The 17,133-nt window shown below is 39.6% G+C and overlaps 1 protein-coding gene across 2 annotated transcripts in view; it reads left to right on the forward strand.

Moving 5' to 3' along the window:
* LOC146321200 (RNA-binding motif, single-stranded-interacting protein 3-like) overlaps positions 1-17,133 on the forward strand; it is a 174,733-nt gene that overhangs the window by 57,190 nt on the left and 100,410 nt on the right. For both annotated transcript variants that reach the window (XM_084726256.1, XM_084726255.1), the window contains exon 3: positions 5,942-6,000. In XM_084726256.1, the coding sequence (XP_084582382.1) occupies positions 5,942-6,000 (59 nt within the window). The remainder of the gene's footprint in view (positions 1-5,941; positions 6,001-17,133) is intronic.

Genomic DNA, 17,133 nt, shown 5'->3' on the forward strand with positions numbered 1-17,133 from the left:
TTGCAGAAGCTGTGAACGCATCATCCCACCGTTGATGCCACACTCACGTGCATGCTTGTTTTAAGTGCACCAAAGTTGCTGATAAAAGGCTCAGTAGTATTGGTGTAAAAAAGCTTTTAGGGCTGCATTTTTGTCTGAATTTTCAACAAAGACCCTAAACACATGGACAGTGTAGAATAAACTTAAGACATTTTCTATTTATTTAATCTCTCAATTGTTAAAACAGACATTAATCACATCTTCTGTTGAATACTGTATTCAAATGTACCCTTGTTCTTGGTATATAAACTCACAGGGACACACAGGGAATCAGGATTTCCTGTCTCAGGATTGGGAGTAAGAGTGGTGTGATCTGGATGGGACTGACGATGACAAACGTTATGGAACTGGGAAGACAGGAAATGGGAATAGGTGGAGGAATTGGAAATAAACCTCTATTCCCATGTCATCCTGTATATACAATGGCAGACACCACAGAACAAGCGTCTTTGTATTCATATTCCAGGGAGGAGAAAAGTTTGGTTACAGAACTACACATGAAGCTGTGGCTTAGATCCCTTTGTCAGGCTTGTTGGAAAATTGTTCCTCTGTTGCTTCACACTTCATTATGGACACTTTAGTCATGATGAACATCCAATGGAAACAGATTACATACTCAATCCCTTTCAGAGTGTATTCACTCACTATTTCTTTGGCACAATGGGAAGTAATGGAATAAGGAAGTGCTAACCCTGACCATCTGGTTCTTTGTAGTCCTTTGTTGGTATGTTGTAAGTATTTGAATAGTTTTTATGAGTGTCTCAGTGTCACTGCTGTTGAGTCAAGTGCAGGTCAGTGTTATTTCGACTCTGTCCAGGCTTCTGCTGGAATCAATGAGATGGTTCCAGTTGGGACAGAACAGGACATTCTGCACTTTCCTCTCCTCTTATTCCATGCTCTCCTCAGCCTCCTTACTTCATCATCTGATCTATTATCAATGCTTTCTTCCATTCCTTCACCACAATAGCAAGTTGTTGTAGCTGTCTGGATGAAATGGAATTTTTACCACTGAATCAAGACCAGAGTGAGACACCATTTTGAATGGGCGCAGTGTTGTTGTAATTTGACATTTCCCCAAGGCCATGGCGTCATCACTCTCCTCTCCTCTCCTCTCCTCTCCTCTCCTCTCCTCTCCTCTCCTCTCCTCTCCTCTCCTCTCCTCTCCTCTTTGTTTTTAAAGGTGCTGTATGCAACATTCACTTATTCTTCTTCTAAAGGTCACAGTAGACCACCAGCGTCTCTGACCAAAACAAATACATAGTTTATTCACTCAATATTGGGACAAAAAGTGCCATTCTGAACCCACTCAGATCGAACTGTGAATGAATCAAGATTCTGCCTCTGCATTGACTATTTTCCATCTAAAATGTTACCAGAAACATATTTTAGCATAAAGTTTGACAGTAATGCAAGATATATTGTAACCAGGCAGCTGCCATTTTGGCTCTGGTACTCAATAGTGACTCCAGAATCTAAATACATTTCACAGATGAAACTGTCAAACAGTGTTGATCAAATACGGATCAAGATTATGTTACTACATTGCTTATATATCAATTAAAATGCTTTCAGAAACATAATTTAGTAAACTATTTAGCTGTAATATGATATATCGTGACCAGGCAGCTGCCATTTTGGCTCTGGTTCCAATTGGAGACTCCCAAAACTTAGATGAAACTGTGAAACTAGGCAGCATTGATCAAATATGGATCAAGATTGCTCTGCTTAAAATGTTTTCAGACACACATTTTAGTGTACTGTTTAGCTGTAATATGAGACATATCATGACCAGGCAGATGCCATTTTGGCTCTGGTTACCAGTGGAGACTCACAAAACTCAGATCAAACTGTGAAACCAGGCGGTGTTGATCAAAGATAGCTCAAGATTCTGTCACTTCATCACTTATTTCTCAATAATAATGTTTTCAGTACCGTAGTTGTGTTTGTTTAGCTGTAATATGAGAAAGTTCCTCACGAGGCCACCAGAAAGATGGAGACGGATTTCCATGCATACATTTCCAAGTTTGCATAACAACACACACAATACGGGGAGCGACTTTAAACTCTGTTCATGGTGCCTTTTCTCCACTATGTCTTTACATAGAAAATTCACCAGTTTACTTACCTCTAGCGTGGCTGAATGTTGCATATTGCACCTTTAAGTCCAGCCAAATTGTGTAACTCGAGAGAGACCAGGTGGACTTCTCCTTTGATGTCACACACGTCAATCTGATGATAACACACACACAGAGCCAAGCATTAAATGCACGCTGTATTTTGTTTTCTACTTGATGAAAACAGACAACTGTGAACATATTTTTTCAGGATTCATAATGTGTCGAGCCAGGTAGCTCTTTCTTTGTCTTTCTCTTTCTCTCTCTCCCTCTCACTCTTTCTTTTTCACATACACACACACACACACACACACACACACACACACACACACACACACACACACACACACACACACACACACACAAACGCCCGCATGCACATACACATGCAAACAAATAAAACAGTCTGGAAATGTTTCACTTTTCTGCCGGGAAAAACAACCTGCCAAAACACCAATGGTGCATGAGATCTTTCTCATGCATTCATCCTCACTGCACCACACACACACACAAACACACACAATTGCAAGGAATCACACCCACATAAGTATTTGTATGCTTAAATGTGTCCAGGCACATTCACTCACACAGGCACTGTAGGTGTTTACACTCATACACTGACACACACACACACATGCATACACACCAAGTTTGAATCACAGCAAGGCAGAAGTCAACAAAGAGCCGGGCATTGCCAGATGGTGTGTGTAATGTGTGTGATTACCACTTTGGTGTTTTTGATCTACGATGTTGCCTTGCGTGTGTGTCTGCATGTGTGTTTGTCTTTGCGTATATGTGTGGGCGATTAGCCCTGCCTTGTTTTCTCAGAGTGTGTTTTTTACGTCTGCAACCATTGGATTGCTCCCAAAACCGCAGGCCAAGGACCTTGTTTACCACCAGCCATGACTTTGTAAAAAAAAAAAAAAAAACACACCCCGAGACACATTAGATTTGATTTTAGCCTGTCACAGTCGTTGGATTAGTGAATACCCCAAAAATATCTTAAATTGCAGGGAAATGTGTGAAAATTGAGCATTGTTTAAACAAAAAGTGGTGATTTTTCTCTAGCAATTTTGAGATCATAAGCTGCTTGGCTGTCATGTTATGTGTGATAGGAGCCTTTTAAAGCCTTTTTTCTGTCTTTATTTCTAACGTCTCCTGTCCCAATAGAGTTTGATGTGAAGCTGTCAGGCGAGCTAGTCTCTGTTCTGACAGAAGCAGTTGGCTGACAGAGACTCTCCTGATGGTGACAACTAAATGATCTCTTCTTTATTAAACACCTCTTACTATCTCTCTATCGCTCCCTGACTACCTCGCTTCCTCCTCGCCTTCAGTGTCTCTTTTTATCTTTTGATTGACTGGTCTCCCTCTCCTCGTCTATTTCTCATTCCTCAGAGTCTCTCCCCCTCCCGTCGCTTTTTTTTTTTCACCCTCTCGGCTCGCAACCTCCCACACTGTATCTCCCCCTGGTTTTTCGTTTCCATAGTTGTCTCCCTCTTTTTCTCTAAAAAGGAAGAGGGGATATACTTCAATCCCTCACCTGTGGCCATCAGCCAGTCACCTAGCCAGTCAGCCAGCTTGTCAGACTGTCAATCTTCTTGATAGTCACTCAGCCAGCCAGTCAGTCATTGTGCAGCAGTGTTAAAACATTAATTAAAAAGTCTCATCCACAGAGCCAGGCAGTGATCCAGGCTGATCTCAGCGATCCAAGCTTTCTGTCTCTGTCTTTTTCTCCCTCTCTTCTCTTCTCCTCCTCTACTCTCTGTCCCTGTTTTCCTCTCTCGTCTCTCCTTATACCTTCTCAGTCTCTTTCTCAGTTTTCTGTCTGTTTCTCGGTCGTCTCTTTCCAGGAGCGCTGAACGACCGGGCTGATAAGAAACATTATTAACTCCTTTCTGAGAACAGAGAGCTGGAGAATAGAAGTGGGATGGAGGGGGGAAATAAGGGGAGAAGACAAAGACAGAGGCAGAGGTGTCGAACGTAAGAAAGGGACTAAGGTAGCGAAACGGACAGCAGGCATTAAAAGTTGGCAGAGAGAACAGATAGAAAGAAGTATGGAGGTTGTCTGTCTCTCTTATAGGCCCTCCAAGCAGGCCTGGGTGCCGTACAGATGTCTGGTTATTATCATCTTTTATGAGACAGTACTGTCTGTGTTCTGAGGCCTACGGGTGGGATTTGAAACAGATAAGGGCAGAATGGATAGGTAGAAGCAAAGATAGAAATTTTCACTGTGATAAAGTGGAGTCTGATGTTACCTTGAGAGGCAGCTGGATTCACAACATCACAAGAATCCATCTTGCCAGGCTTCAAGTTATGTACTTGTGGCCAAACCACTGTGGCTTGGACCCATCAGCATTATGAGGAACAACTGGCAGCTACCGGCAAAAACAACAATGGTGACAATAGCATAGATGCTGCTATAGTATCAATTATATCAGAACGGGAGAGTATTTCTGTATTCAGAGAAGAGCAAAATGGCATTGAAGGCTTTTCTCGATGGAAAAGATGTTTTTGCTTCGACTGGCTGGCTTCAGCAAGAGTCTGTGTCATATGGTTCGTTGATGTGATTGGCTGAAGTTAGCCCGTGATAGACGGTGATAGGGAGATGCTTTATCCACTCACTTGCCAAGTAGTTTTTTGAAAGTGCTTGCCCTTTTCCAAACAGTTTTCAAGGATGACTTCCCTATCAAGTTAATTTTCTTTTGGACACCCTGAGAAACTGTGTTATGGTCAGACTGTGTTGTATTCTGTCATTTAATCCTCATGAATTCCAACTTGAACACATATTTACAGTTGCACCAAAAAATACTGTCTCAGGGTTGGAGGCGGCTCTGGCTCAGGTGGTAGACTGGGTTGCCTACTGACCGAAGGGGCTGGCTGGCAACCTCTACCTGGTCACATGTCCCTCCTTGAGCAAGACACTGAATCCTAGTTTGCTCCCCAGCTGCTGGGGATGCACAAGCCAAAACTAAATCCTACTGCTAGTATGGCAACATGCTCACAATAACAATGTTATCATTGAAAAGGGTCTATCAGTGTTTTCACAGACTACAAGACACACCCAGTTTATTACAAGACCCACCCACTTCACTTCACAACATGCCCCCTAAGACAGCCTCCTGAATTAATGTACTTATTTGAACCCAAACCAAAATCTTTTCCAATATTTGCACAAGTATTTTTATTTTCTAAATTTAACCAAGTAGTTTTTGTGCCTAAACCTAACTATGTAGTTTTGCTGGCTAGATGTAGCTTAAGTGCAGCTGTTTTGTGGGGTGTCTTGTAGTAGCCATATCCTGTAGTACTGTGTACCTGCCGATAGACCTATCTGTCATGTTTAGTAGAAGAACATCCTTTATTAATCCCCCTTCGGGGAAATTCAATTAAAATACTAGAAAGCATGTTTATCATCTACCATTGCATTTTAGCAGTTTTAGTTTTGCAGGTATTTGGTCACAAACAAGGGTAATGGACAAATGTAATTTTTTACTTAATGGCAACTGGAACATGGATGTCTGTTCCAAAGTTCATGACAACCCAACTGGCAACCAGTGTCATTCAGATTCATCCTCTGTGGATCATGAATGTCTGTACTTGTACTGGCAGTCCATCCATTGGTTGTTGACGTATTTCAGTCTGGACCAAACTGGTGGACCAACAGAATGACTGACTGACCAAACAACATTTCCACTCTTTGTTTGTATAAGACTCAAAGAACAACCAGTATTGATAAAATAGCAAAAGTGATTCATATGGCTAATCATAATGTTTTATTGTTGTTTTTACAGATATGGGAAGATTGTGTCAACAAAGGCCATCCTGGACAAGAACACCAATCAATGTAAAGGTGAGTGAGAATCAATTTGGTTATCTGTTGCTTTACAAAGTCACCCTAAACTTTCAGATTTTGGTCAGAGGTCTGAGTCTGGAAAACATCAGTGTATGGATGATACTTAGCAGCTTAAAGGAAGACCAATCAGCGCATTATAGGGAGTGGTTCGGTACTTTTTTGCATTCTCAATTTAATCACTGCCCAAAGGTTTTTACAATGGGATAAAACATCTGTCAACAGGCAGTGTGACATCAAATCAAAACAAATGACTTCAACTTGTGCGAGCCACCCAGTGTGCGGTCAAGACCATGTGTTTGTCTCTTGTGTGTTGATATGTGGTGAGGGTCTGTTTTTACACTGTATATAACACAACAGTGTTGACCACCAGAATGAGCATGTCATCCTCTAATTTTCTAAATGATGCATTGCTAGAGTACCTTCATTTTGATTTACTTCTTGACGAAGATGATTTCAGGATTGCACCCTAATGATACTCAGAGTCAAGCAGCTTTTGAAAGCAAGATGTTTGCATTGTTGTCATTGGCCAAATCAAAACGGAGAACACCATACAATCGCCACAATGTGTTTCAAATAGTCTCTGTGGTGAACGAGGCTCGCTCAAGTGTCTTCTGATGAGAGTCTGCTTGATTGTTGGAGTGGTCTGAACAAAACACTAATCAATATGATTGTAGTCGTCTGCTTTTGAAGAGGCACACAAGAGCATGTGTTCAGCATGATTGCTGCTCATCTGCCGAGGCTGTACTCAAAAGGTATACTGACATGGTTTGGGACAACAGCACAAATGCCCCGTAATCAGCATATCAGCCTCAATGGTATGAGGGAAGGAAAAGCCAGTCTGATTGATAACGATGGTAATGTGAATTCTGAGACTTCATCTGCTGTGATTACTTAAGATAAAATATTTTGAGTAAATGATTGCAGTCCTGCATGTCTTAACATTATAATGGGAACAGCAGACTTCACTGAATCAGCCCTGCATACTCTTTTTACTTATGTTTCTATCTTTCTAATTGGCCGGTTGTATAAATCTTGCAAACTTCATCACTCCAGTACAGTACCTGCTTTGGCATCATATAATCAAATATGGCTTTGAGCTCTGAAAGCATATTGAAATGCCTGTCCTGACATCATTACAGCATAGCCGAAGGGAAGGCAGAAAATTCTATAAAGCCAGTGATAATTATCAGTTATTCTTCCATTTTCCTAACTCATTAAATTTTTTTTCATTGGTGGTACTTGAAATGGAGTTTTAAAAACCTGATTCAGTACAGCCTTAGTGCTCCAATTTATGATTATTATATTTGCCAATTGGCTTCATGGTTCTTTTTGGTGTTTTACAAATGAAAAATAATCTGTTTTATTTAAGATCAAATTGTATTTGAAAAGGCCATTTGCATCCAGTGATTACTAATTAATCTAAAACCAACCTCAATCTGCTTTAAAGAGGTGATATTTTACTTTTTTATTTTCTATCGACCACCAATCAATTGATCCTGCTAACAAGTATTGCCTTTGTAGCCAAAGCCTGATATAGCATTTCCCTGAGCTCTTGGCACACTGAGCTTTTGTTGTCCAAAAACAATTAAAAACACATCAGTGAGTCACACTGTTGTCCTGGGTGACATGTTCCTTCATTACTATGGACATGAGCGCGGTGGTTTATTTTTGAGTCAGTCCTGCTACATAAATGCTCACTGGAGCAACCTCATCAAATATAATATCTGCTCCTCTTTGTGTAACATTTGAGATAATTACTTAGCCTTTTTAAAAAATGAAGCAATATAATTGTGACCTGTTTGTAAAGATGTATATCTTCAGTAGGAATTAATTGGCTTGGGGCTGAGAGCCACAAACAAGGCAGGGAAGCTGGAAAGTATTCAGTGACGGACTAGTCTCACATAGACAGACTTATCTCCACTTCATTTTAATGCTGTGTCAGTGAAGGAGAAAGGTCTGGCTGAACCCATGATTATTCTGGAATAGGGGGGAAAAATATGCTCTCTCTTGTTTCTTTACACCCTAGATTCTCAAATTATAGCATGAGGGATTTCTTCAAGTTTTAGAAATCAAATAAAATCATTTAAAAACATATAATAAAAACACCAAAAAACTGCAAATGATTAAAATCTGAGACACACATACGCAATCCATGACTACTTACAAAATAAACTGTGATGGCAGTAAGCCACTGCATTATTGTGAAGGCAGTATGGCTATCATCAGTCAACAAAAAATTATATTCTTTTTATAAATGCCTCCTGCGTGAACTGTCTGTAGCTGACTGGGATGAGCCCACGCTATGGTGTTTTAACGTTAGTCAAAATGGTGGTACTTAGAGAGCCTAATATTTTCTTTGTCCGAGGTGGCACATGGTGTAAAAAGTTTGAGAAATGCTTCTTCAAGTAAATCAAAATAATCTTGGGCAGCGCTAAGCTCAGAGCCAGTAGGTAGCTTGTTTTGATGGAACATTTGCACGTGGGGACGTGAGCTCTGGCATTTAAACGCCTAAATCCCAGTAAAAGAAAAAGAACAGTTGCTAACTTGTTTACATTTGTACCTTTAGTAACCAGGTTATGGTTAGGATGAGTTGCATTTTTAAGCATATCCGTCACTAGCATGGAGGTTGATGTTGTTTCACATATAGCGATGGTGACACTGGAAACTGCAACAGACAGCAGAAGAGGAGGAGAATGCCTTCTGAAATGGACTGATGTTTCAAGCTTGAGCTGGCTGGGAGCTTGAAACATCACACAAATAAGTTCTTTAAACGGAAGCTCCTTGGTTTATATATCTCTCTTTCTCTATTCAGGTATTTTTGTGATGATTTTGAAGGACTGTGATTTAATAGTCAGCAAGTCATCAGATGGTTTGCAGCATCAGTTAATGGCTCCAGATGGCAATCAAGCAGCAAGTTGACGGGATGGTTTAATCAAATTCAGTCACACTTTGGTGATGGGTTTGGGTAGTGTGTGTACTAAGAATCAGTGCAGAGCAAATGTTTGTATTTGTAGCAGGAGGAGTCACCTGTTTTGGTGTTCAGCTGCAGGAATGAACTGTTGTATGTGTGCACATAAATCATATGATTTATTGTTTTTTTCTTTTCTTTTATTTGTGTCTGCTCAGATTGTTTACCTCCCTTTCTCTTACAAGTACATAAAGTCCAGGTATTTTGGGGGATTTTTTTTTTGTTTGTTTTGAAAGCAATGAGCTCGTGTTTGTGAGTGACAAAAAAAAGTGTGTGTGTGTGTGTTTGCAAGTGAATAGTAGGGGTATTCTTGACACTAGATCTTGTACTAATACTATATATATATATATATATATATATATATATATATATTCCAGACAAAACCTTTATGAATACTAAACATTAGAGAGACTGTTTCAAAATGCAGACTGATATATTCAGCTATATGCTTATTATTTAATGCACACAATACCCAGAATGCAGTAGCTGCAGCTGTAGCAGCATAGGCAATTTTTACAGGCTGTGTCTGTCATCAGCAATATCACTGCTTGTGATGTAGACTTATACATCTCTTAGCCAGTTGTTAACTCACAACGAAGGAGTTTCATTATCAGTCGGCCATTAGAATGCCTTACAACCGGATAAGTGTTGGTTTGATTGCAGAGGCATTCAGTGGGGACAAGATAAGTGCTTAGCGTGACTAAGAGAGTACAAATTGGCACAGAGAGTTCTCCTGGAGAGGGAGGGATGGATGGGAGGAGGCACAGGGAGGTGGAGGGAGGGGGTAAAAATAACCTGGGGCTGACAGAGGAGGAAGGGGACCCTTTGAAACTGATGATTTAGCAGACGGCCTCTTCTTTCCAGGAAGATTTTGCAGGGAGGAAGGAGAGATAGAGGTAGAGAGCGTGAAAGATCTAGACAAAGAGACAGGTAAATAAGGTAAAATAAAGTCGTCTTCCTTTGCAGGGCCTTGTGATCCCAGTTTCTGTGATGGTTTTACTTCATCTAAACGATTTTATGCTGTTCTGAAATTTGTTCAATGAACTCAAAAATGCACCGTCTACAAGGTGTCTTTGAGTCTTTGTCCATAAAAAGTTGATGTTTCTCTACGGAGCAGAAGGTAAATACAAACCCCAAAGTTGGGATGCCGTATAAAAAAAAAAAATGCATATACTTTTCAATTTGTATTCAATTGGATACAAAAACACCTGTTTGGAACAGGAATTTAGGGATTTCAGGATAGGAGATTGTATTTGGAAATTGTGGACATCATGTCCTCTGAGAAAGACCATCCATATTTATTATCAGTGCTAACTGTGAAGGCCCCTGTCCTTCTCTGGAACATGTTGCAAACATCAAATTCAGAATTCAGTGTACAAAAAACAATGAAATGTATCAGTTTGAACATAAAATATCTTGTCTTTGTACTGTATTCAGTTGAATACAGGTGAAAAAGTATTAGCAAATTTTGCATTCTGGTTTTATTCACATTTTACACAATGTTCCAAATTGGGGTTTGTATATTGATGTATGGTGCATTAAAATTATAGCCATAAAAACACACTGTCTTGAGAATTAGCCTACTGTTTAATTAGTTGTCATGTGAGTAAAGAAAGCAAAGCAGCTTTTCCTTTGTTCTCTGACATAATATAAAGATTTTCTTTGTAAAGTCCTCAGCTTTGTAGCGGGCTCAATGTTAAATACACTGACAGTTTTCTAGTTAGCAGTGTGGGAGCTCCGGGGGAGGGAGAGGGCACAGAGCACAGGATGGAGGAAGGAAGGGAGAGGAAACCACTTTAGATTGTAAAGGATTTCCATTTCCCAAAGACAAGCGCCCTCCCTCTCACTGTCTCCATGTCTCCTGCCTTTTCTCCGCCTCCCCCTTCCCTTTCTCTTTGCTCATCTCATTCTTCTCTCCCTCTCCCCCAGACTCACTGCCTCCCCCCCATTCCTCCTTCGCTCTGTCTCTCCTTTTCCCCTCTGCACTCGCTTAGCCCATTCTAATGGCCCAAGGCCAGGAACTCTGGGAGCTCAGGAGATTAGATGGGAGCTAGGGATGTGTGTGTGGGTTTGTGTGTGTGTGTGTGTGAGTACTCATGTTTATCTGCGCTTCCATCTGTGTCTATGACTGCATATGAGTGTGTATTCACATGTGTGTGCGCTTCATAATAAATGTTTTCATTCACGAGTGAAATATTTGTCAGGCCTGACTGAGCAAGATGAATTTTCATCTCTGTGTCATCATAAGGCCACAGATGGGAGGGACAGGGCACAAATCAGAAGGATTATATAATTCAGAGATATTATTTTTCACTCCTCTGTTCACTGGAAAAATCCTTATCAACTTGCCCAGAAGAGCTATCACTGACATATACATGAGAGGAGTTTTCACTGAACTAAAGAGGGTAGGTTGTAGTGCAGGTAGGGATGCATATGTTATTTAAGAAAGGACAAATAATGTGATCTTCTATCCAAAGTTACTCATTTTAATCTGGAAAGTGTCAGCTGCATGATTACTCAACATAGTTTAAAAAGCTTCCATCTTCCTTAACAAAGAAAAAAAATCACTGATTTCTCTGGTGGACCTAAGGGAGAGGCAGCAGGGTAATCACCCACCCTGGTTCCCCTTCAGGTTTAAATATAATGCTGCAAATGCTCTTAGATGCCCCCATGATAGATAAAACGTGAAAAGTGCCATCTAGTGGCCCTATGATCAAAACAACATGATTAAGTGTCTTCTAGAGTGTCCCTCCAGTGGAGAAGTCCTGATAAAGTGCACTCTAGCGCATCTTTCCAGTGGATAAAATGTGAAGTGCCCTCCAGAGTGTCCTTCCAGTGGACAAAATATGACAAAGTGCCTTCTAGAGTGCCTTTCTAGTGGACAAAATATGATTAGGGCCGCTCTAGTGTCCTTACAATGGACAAAACAAGATAAAGTGCCCTGTAGAGTGGGCAAATGTCCAAGACAACATGAGGAAGTGGCCTAGGGTGCTGTTTAAGTGGACAAAGCAGGACATGGTTCCTTCTGATTTTCAGCACACTGGTGCCCTTTTTATGTTGTTTTTTTTTTTTTCCCTACCCCTCATACAGCCTCAGTCTGCCAGTAACTGATTTAATGCACCATAATGATTCCCTTCAATCAAGGAAATTTTTACATACTTGTATAATTTTACTGTGGAGTTTCTATTTCCAATGTAGCAGATTCTTTCAATTAATAACATTTTTTTTTTCTGTTTCTGACTTTTCAATACCCCCCAGTTAAAAGGGAGGTGGTGGTGGACTTTGACATTTCATAAAATTTAGTTTAGCAACAAAGTAAAAAGAGGATGAGGAAATTTCCCCATTGCTGGAAATTTCCCCATTATGGGACTAATAAAGGAATATCTTATCCTAAGAATGTCTTAAATATACTTCATAAATAATTATATGCAAATATTAAATAATCATGATGTCTTGTAGGCACAACATTTGCATTGCCAATGAATATTAGGTTAGAAAATAAAACAATTACCTGATTGATGTGACTTCTGGTATAAACCACGCCCACCTCCAGTCTTCTATCCGAACACAAATACAGAGACAGATTATTTTGTTGGTTGAACAGGTATAGATGCAGATGCAAATAATGACTTCTTTGTGCACCTTTGGTGTAAAGGCTATACGGAAAAACAAATTACATGTCGGTCAGATGTACAGCATAATGATTTGGGAAGGCAGGCATCTGCTCACACCAAGTGTCCATGCAGCTGAAGTGTCCTTGAGCAAGACAATGAATCCCTGCCAGATCTTGTGGTCTGTGTATTGCTGATACTTGAACTCTGACATCAGTGGAGAGAAATAAATGTTCAGAAAACACAGATCTAGTTGACTGATGAATACAGTCAAAGCAAATGGCAAATTTCAAGGCTATCACACCAAACTAGTAAATGAGACGAGCATTTTGAGAAAAAAAAGTCCCTATCATTCATGCCTCTGGATTGGTGAATGATCTGACATATTATTCTGGCCAAGCTGAAACTCAGATGATCTAAAATGTGCAGGGCAACGCTAGATTACATGCCAACATCTACGACAACTCAGTATTTTATTTAGAGATCATGTACAAGGCTCTTGAGGCATGGACTCAATTTTCTGGTACTGTAATACTGAGGACACGTTTGATATGAGCTACATAGTTGATCAGTAAATCACAGTAAACAGAGCAGCTCCAAGATGTGGCTCTTGGTTACATTGCAGATTAAAGTCTCAAGCCTCTAGTTTAATGGCCATAAACTGGTGCAATCTGCCAATTACACCAGTACAGAGCTATGATTTCACTCTACAGAATGTCCTATTAGCACCAGAAGTTACCACCATTGATTATGAATATCAAACTGACTCGCTCCAACTTCAAAAAAATAAACTGCATTAAAGCTGTGCAAATATGCTAATATACAAATCAGTCAGTCAGCTATGTTATTATACTGAAACCATATGAGAAAAATATGATACCACTGCACTATATAAGAGAAATAAAAATAAATAGAAGTTTTTGTGCACAGTTTATTTTTTTCCCCAGGGTGGCAAAGTCATGACCTGCCCTGCTCTGACTCTGACTGGCTAGTCATTGCCTTCATTAGTTTGGGTTTTTTGAGTTGAGTAGGGTATGGGTAGGTTTAAAAAAGTGTTGCTTACACTACAGTAGCTGATTTGATTAGGCATAAATACAGGATTGTGCAACAGAGTAATATAATGAGTTGCTAACATTTTTAAAACCATTCTAGTTATGATATAAAATTAAATAAATTAAATTCCATAAAAAAATGTTTGAAAGTCATCCTATGATTACACACACACACACACACACACACACACACACACACACACACACACACACAGTGAAACTACAGACTATAGATTTTTATTAGTTTGGAGTAGCTTTACTTTGTTTAAACCTAAACTTTTAAATCATGGACTGATCTAAATAATTGAAAATTGCCCGTAAAGAGCCCAGGTTATTGATGCTGAGTAAAATTATATGCTTTTATGTGGACCTGCCGTGTCATTGAACCCCTGCTGCTGTCATAACACAGAAACATAATAATCCATAATGAATTTCACACTTAATTATTACAAAGGAGGAGATGGAAATGTTTAACTAAACTACTTAACAAATGAACAACACTAAATGAGTCCCTCTGAAGGAGTCGCAGTGCTGTCGAGGAGCTTTATGCTCTCGTAAATAGAATTTGTTTTATGTAGTGGCTGATGGATCTCAATAATGAAGTGAAACTTTATTGATATGATATTGTGTTTAGCTCTGATAAAGTTTGGTGACATAACTTATATTGCTGCTCATACAGCTCATCACATTTTAGAAGCCACCTTATCTGTCCTGAAAGGAGTTCTTTACCAGTTTGATTGTCAATATTGTGATGGACACTTGACAAACAAACAAACAAACAAACAAACAAACAAACAAACAAACAAACAAACAAACACCATTGGCTCTCAGTTGCAGAGTTTTAGCAGGTAATGTAGCCTCATGCTGCAAGCCTCAAGCAGAAATGAGGAAGAAGAGTGGCCTTCAGAGGTCTGGTAAGCTCAGTTCTTTCTAACATCACACCCAACCAACGCTAACTCAAGTGTCATAACTTGAGGCATTTGATCAGATATTTAGATGAGTTGCCCGTAGAGCTGCAAAATGCTTTATACAACTTTTTAAAACAGACTTTTATGTGTAAAGTTGGTGGGTTCCCCTTTATAGCACCAGCTTTAAATAAGGTCTACATAAAGACTTTCAATAAAGTCACTGTATTTCAACAGCTATATGCACTGTAGATAATGTTAAACAACTGCCATCCAAAGGCTTCTGTTTTGTTCTGGTGGTGACTGAATTATCCATTATGAACTGTGTTTTGGGGTTTTTTCCTCATTAATTACATGGACAGTCTACAGTTGAACAAACACCTGTTAAAGTGTGAGATGGAAGATATGTAACTTGTCAAAATTTTCTGGAATAAAATGAAAGCATCCTACCAGCCTTCTGATGAACACTCTATGTTTGTGCATTCTCAATTAGTTCAACTGTTTCAGTGTGGTCCAAATTAGATAAAAATAGATTTAAATAAACTATGCATGCATGTGTAAGCATATATTTATAAATCTGTTTTGTCTGCATATGTGTGTCTCATGCTTGTCCTGATCTGTGTTTGTCACTGTTATTAATGTGCGCATATTATATGTGTACGTACTAGAGTCAGAACTTGCATGTCTGTTCCTGTTATCCTATTTTGGCTAAATTATGGGTTTCTCATTAGCAACAGTATAAATATTTGCATGTGGGGTACGTATCTTGCTGTGAAAGCAGCTTGCTGCCTTTGAACAATAAAAAATCATCTGCTTATCAGCAAAACAGAGCGTGCGTGGCTCCAAATCCTGGATCCTGGAAAAGACCGTCAGACAAGAGCAGATGTTAGGAATGAAGTGCCTGTGTGTGTGTGAGCAGTAGTGTATTCCCTCATTCTTAACATGTTTACATTTAGGATTGTAATAAGTGAGGCTTTTGAAATGTGGATCAGTTAATTGTGTTAACACGCAGCCCACTCAAAACTACAGCTGGAATTTCAAAGCTGCTGTGCTTTCCCAACATTTTCCCCCATTGGCTTCATGCTTGTGTATCAATCTCTCTCTCTCTCTCTCTCTCTCTCTCTCTCTCTCTCTCTTTCTCTCTTTATTAGTCTCTCACATAAATACAAAGTCAGAACCATCCTTGTACTAACAGGCTCTCAGTTTTGCTCACATACACCACACACACACACTTGCATGCAAACTGTCATCCACACTGCAGACAGGCTTTGTCTGTTTTTGTCTATTTGACATATTTCTATCCCCACCCATGTGACCCAGTAAAATAGGGCGTATTTCTGAAAGTAGAGATTGATATGTGTGTGTTCAGACCTTTTGTCTTCCAGTGCTTCCTGTAGGGCCCGACCTAGATCGCCAGTGTCAACAATTTGACAGATAACACTGTCCACATACACACACACACACACACACACACAAAATGACGCAGATCTTATTGCAGTAAAACTGACGGATGCTCATTCTCTTTGCATCTTTATTTCTTGAACAAGCCACTGAATCACTTTAATCGCTGCATTAAACATAGAGAATTTTTCTTGATGTCACTGGTGCAGAGCTGCACATTATTGACCACTACTATAGGAACCCTCTATGTACTGACAGATTTAGTGTAGTTCAGGGACAAAATGAAGTCACACGCAGTGCAGTGGGATAATAAATGTTAGACAACAGGAAGCCAGCAGATTTTACATATGTAACTAAAGAAGTCACAATACACAAGATATGTCAAAGTGAGATGTGATGATTATGTTATTTGATGCCATAGACAGTTGACGGTTGAGCCAGCATACCCTAATATTGTATTATTAATTGTATGGGAACATGTGAAAACAGAAGAATTCCCTCAAACCACTATATCTCTGGTTGAGCCCATCCAATGCAGGATTTTTGAGGCCAATACTGTTATTAGGAAGTAAATAAAATCTAGTATTACTGGTATTCACTGATATTTTTAACTATTGTAAATAGATATAAATGAAAAACACAACTTGAATTTAGTAAAGGGTTATTATTATATGAGTATCGGCCTCAAAAATCTAGTATCAGTTGGGCTGTACCAGAGATATAGTTATTTAGGGGAGTTTTAGTGTTTTTCGACCTTTCAGGGACAGAAACTAATAAATGCCTGTGGACACAACTTTTGTATGTACCTAGTGTAGCCCGAAGTTATGTTAAACAGCAATATTAGGCTATCTTGACTTAATTGTTGCGTGTCTATGGGATCAAATAACATAATCATGATAGACATGCAGGAATTGAGGGAAACTAAGAAAGTAAGCTAAAGGGGGCGAGGGGTTGCCTTTCTCCAAGATTTTTCTGAGGGGAGCCTACCGTGTCAGACCTCTGGTATAAAATATATCTACAGGGAATGGATAATGAGCTGCCATGAATGCAGTAAAAAGACATTAGAGTCATTACAAATCACAGGCATGATTTCATTAAAAAGAGCCGTAGCACACAGAAACTTGTGCAGACATTAGAGGATCTTTTGGATCATAAACAGGATGGCAGGAGTTACTGTTATGACACCAATTCTG

Source organism: Lutjanus erythropterus, chromosome 9, assembly GCF_056507025.1.
Source record: "Lutjanus erythropterus isolate fLutEry1 chromosome 9, fLutEry1.hap2, whole genome shotgun sequence".
In the NCBI taxonomy this organism is placed as follows: Eukaryota; Metazoa; Chordata; class Actinopteri; order Lutjaniformes; family Lutjanidae; genus Lutjanus; species Lutjanus erythropterus.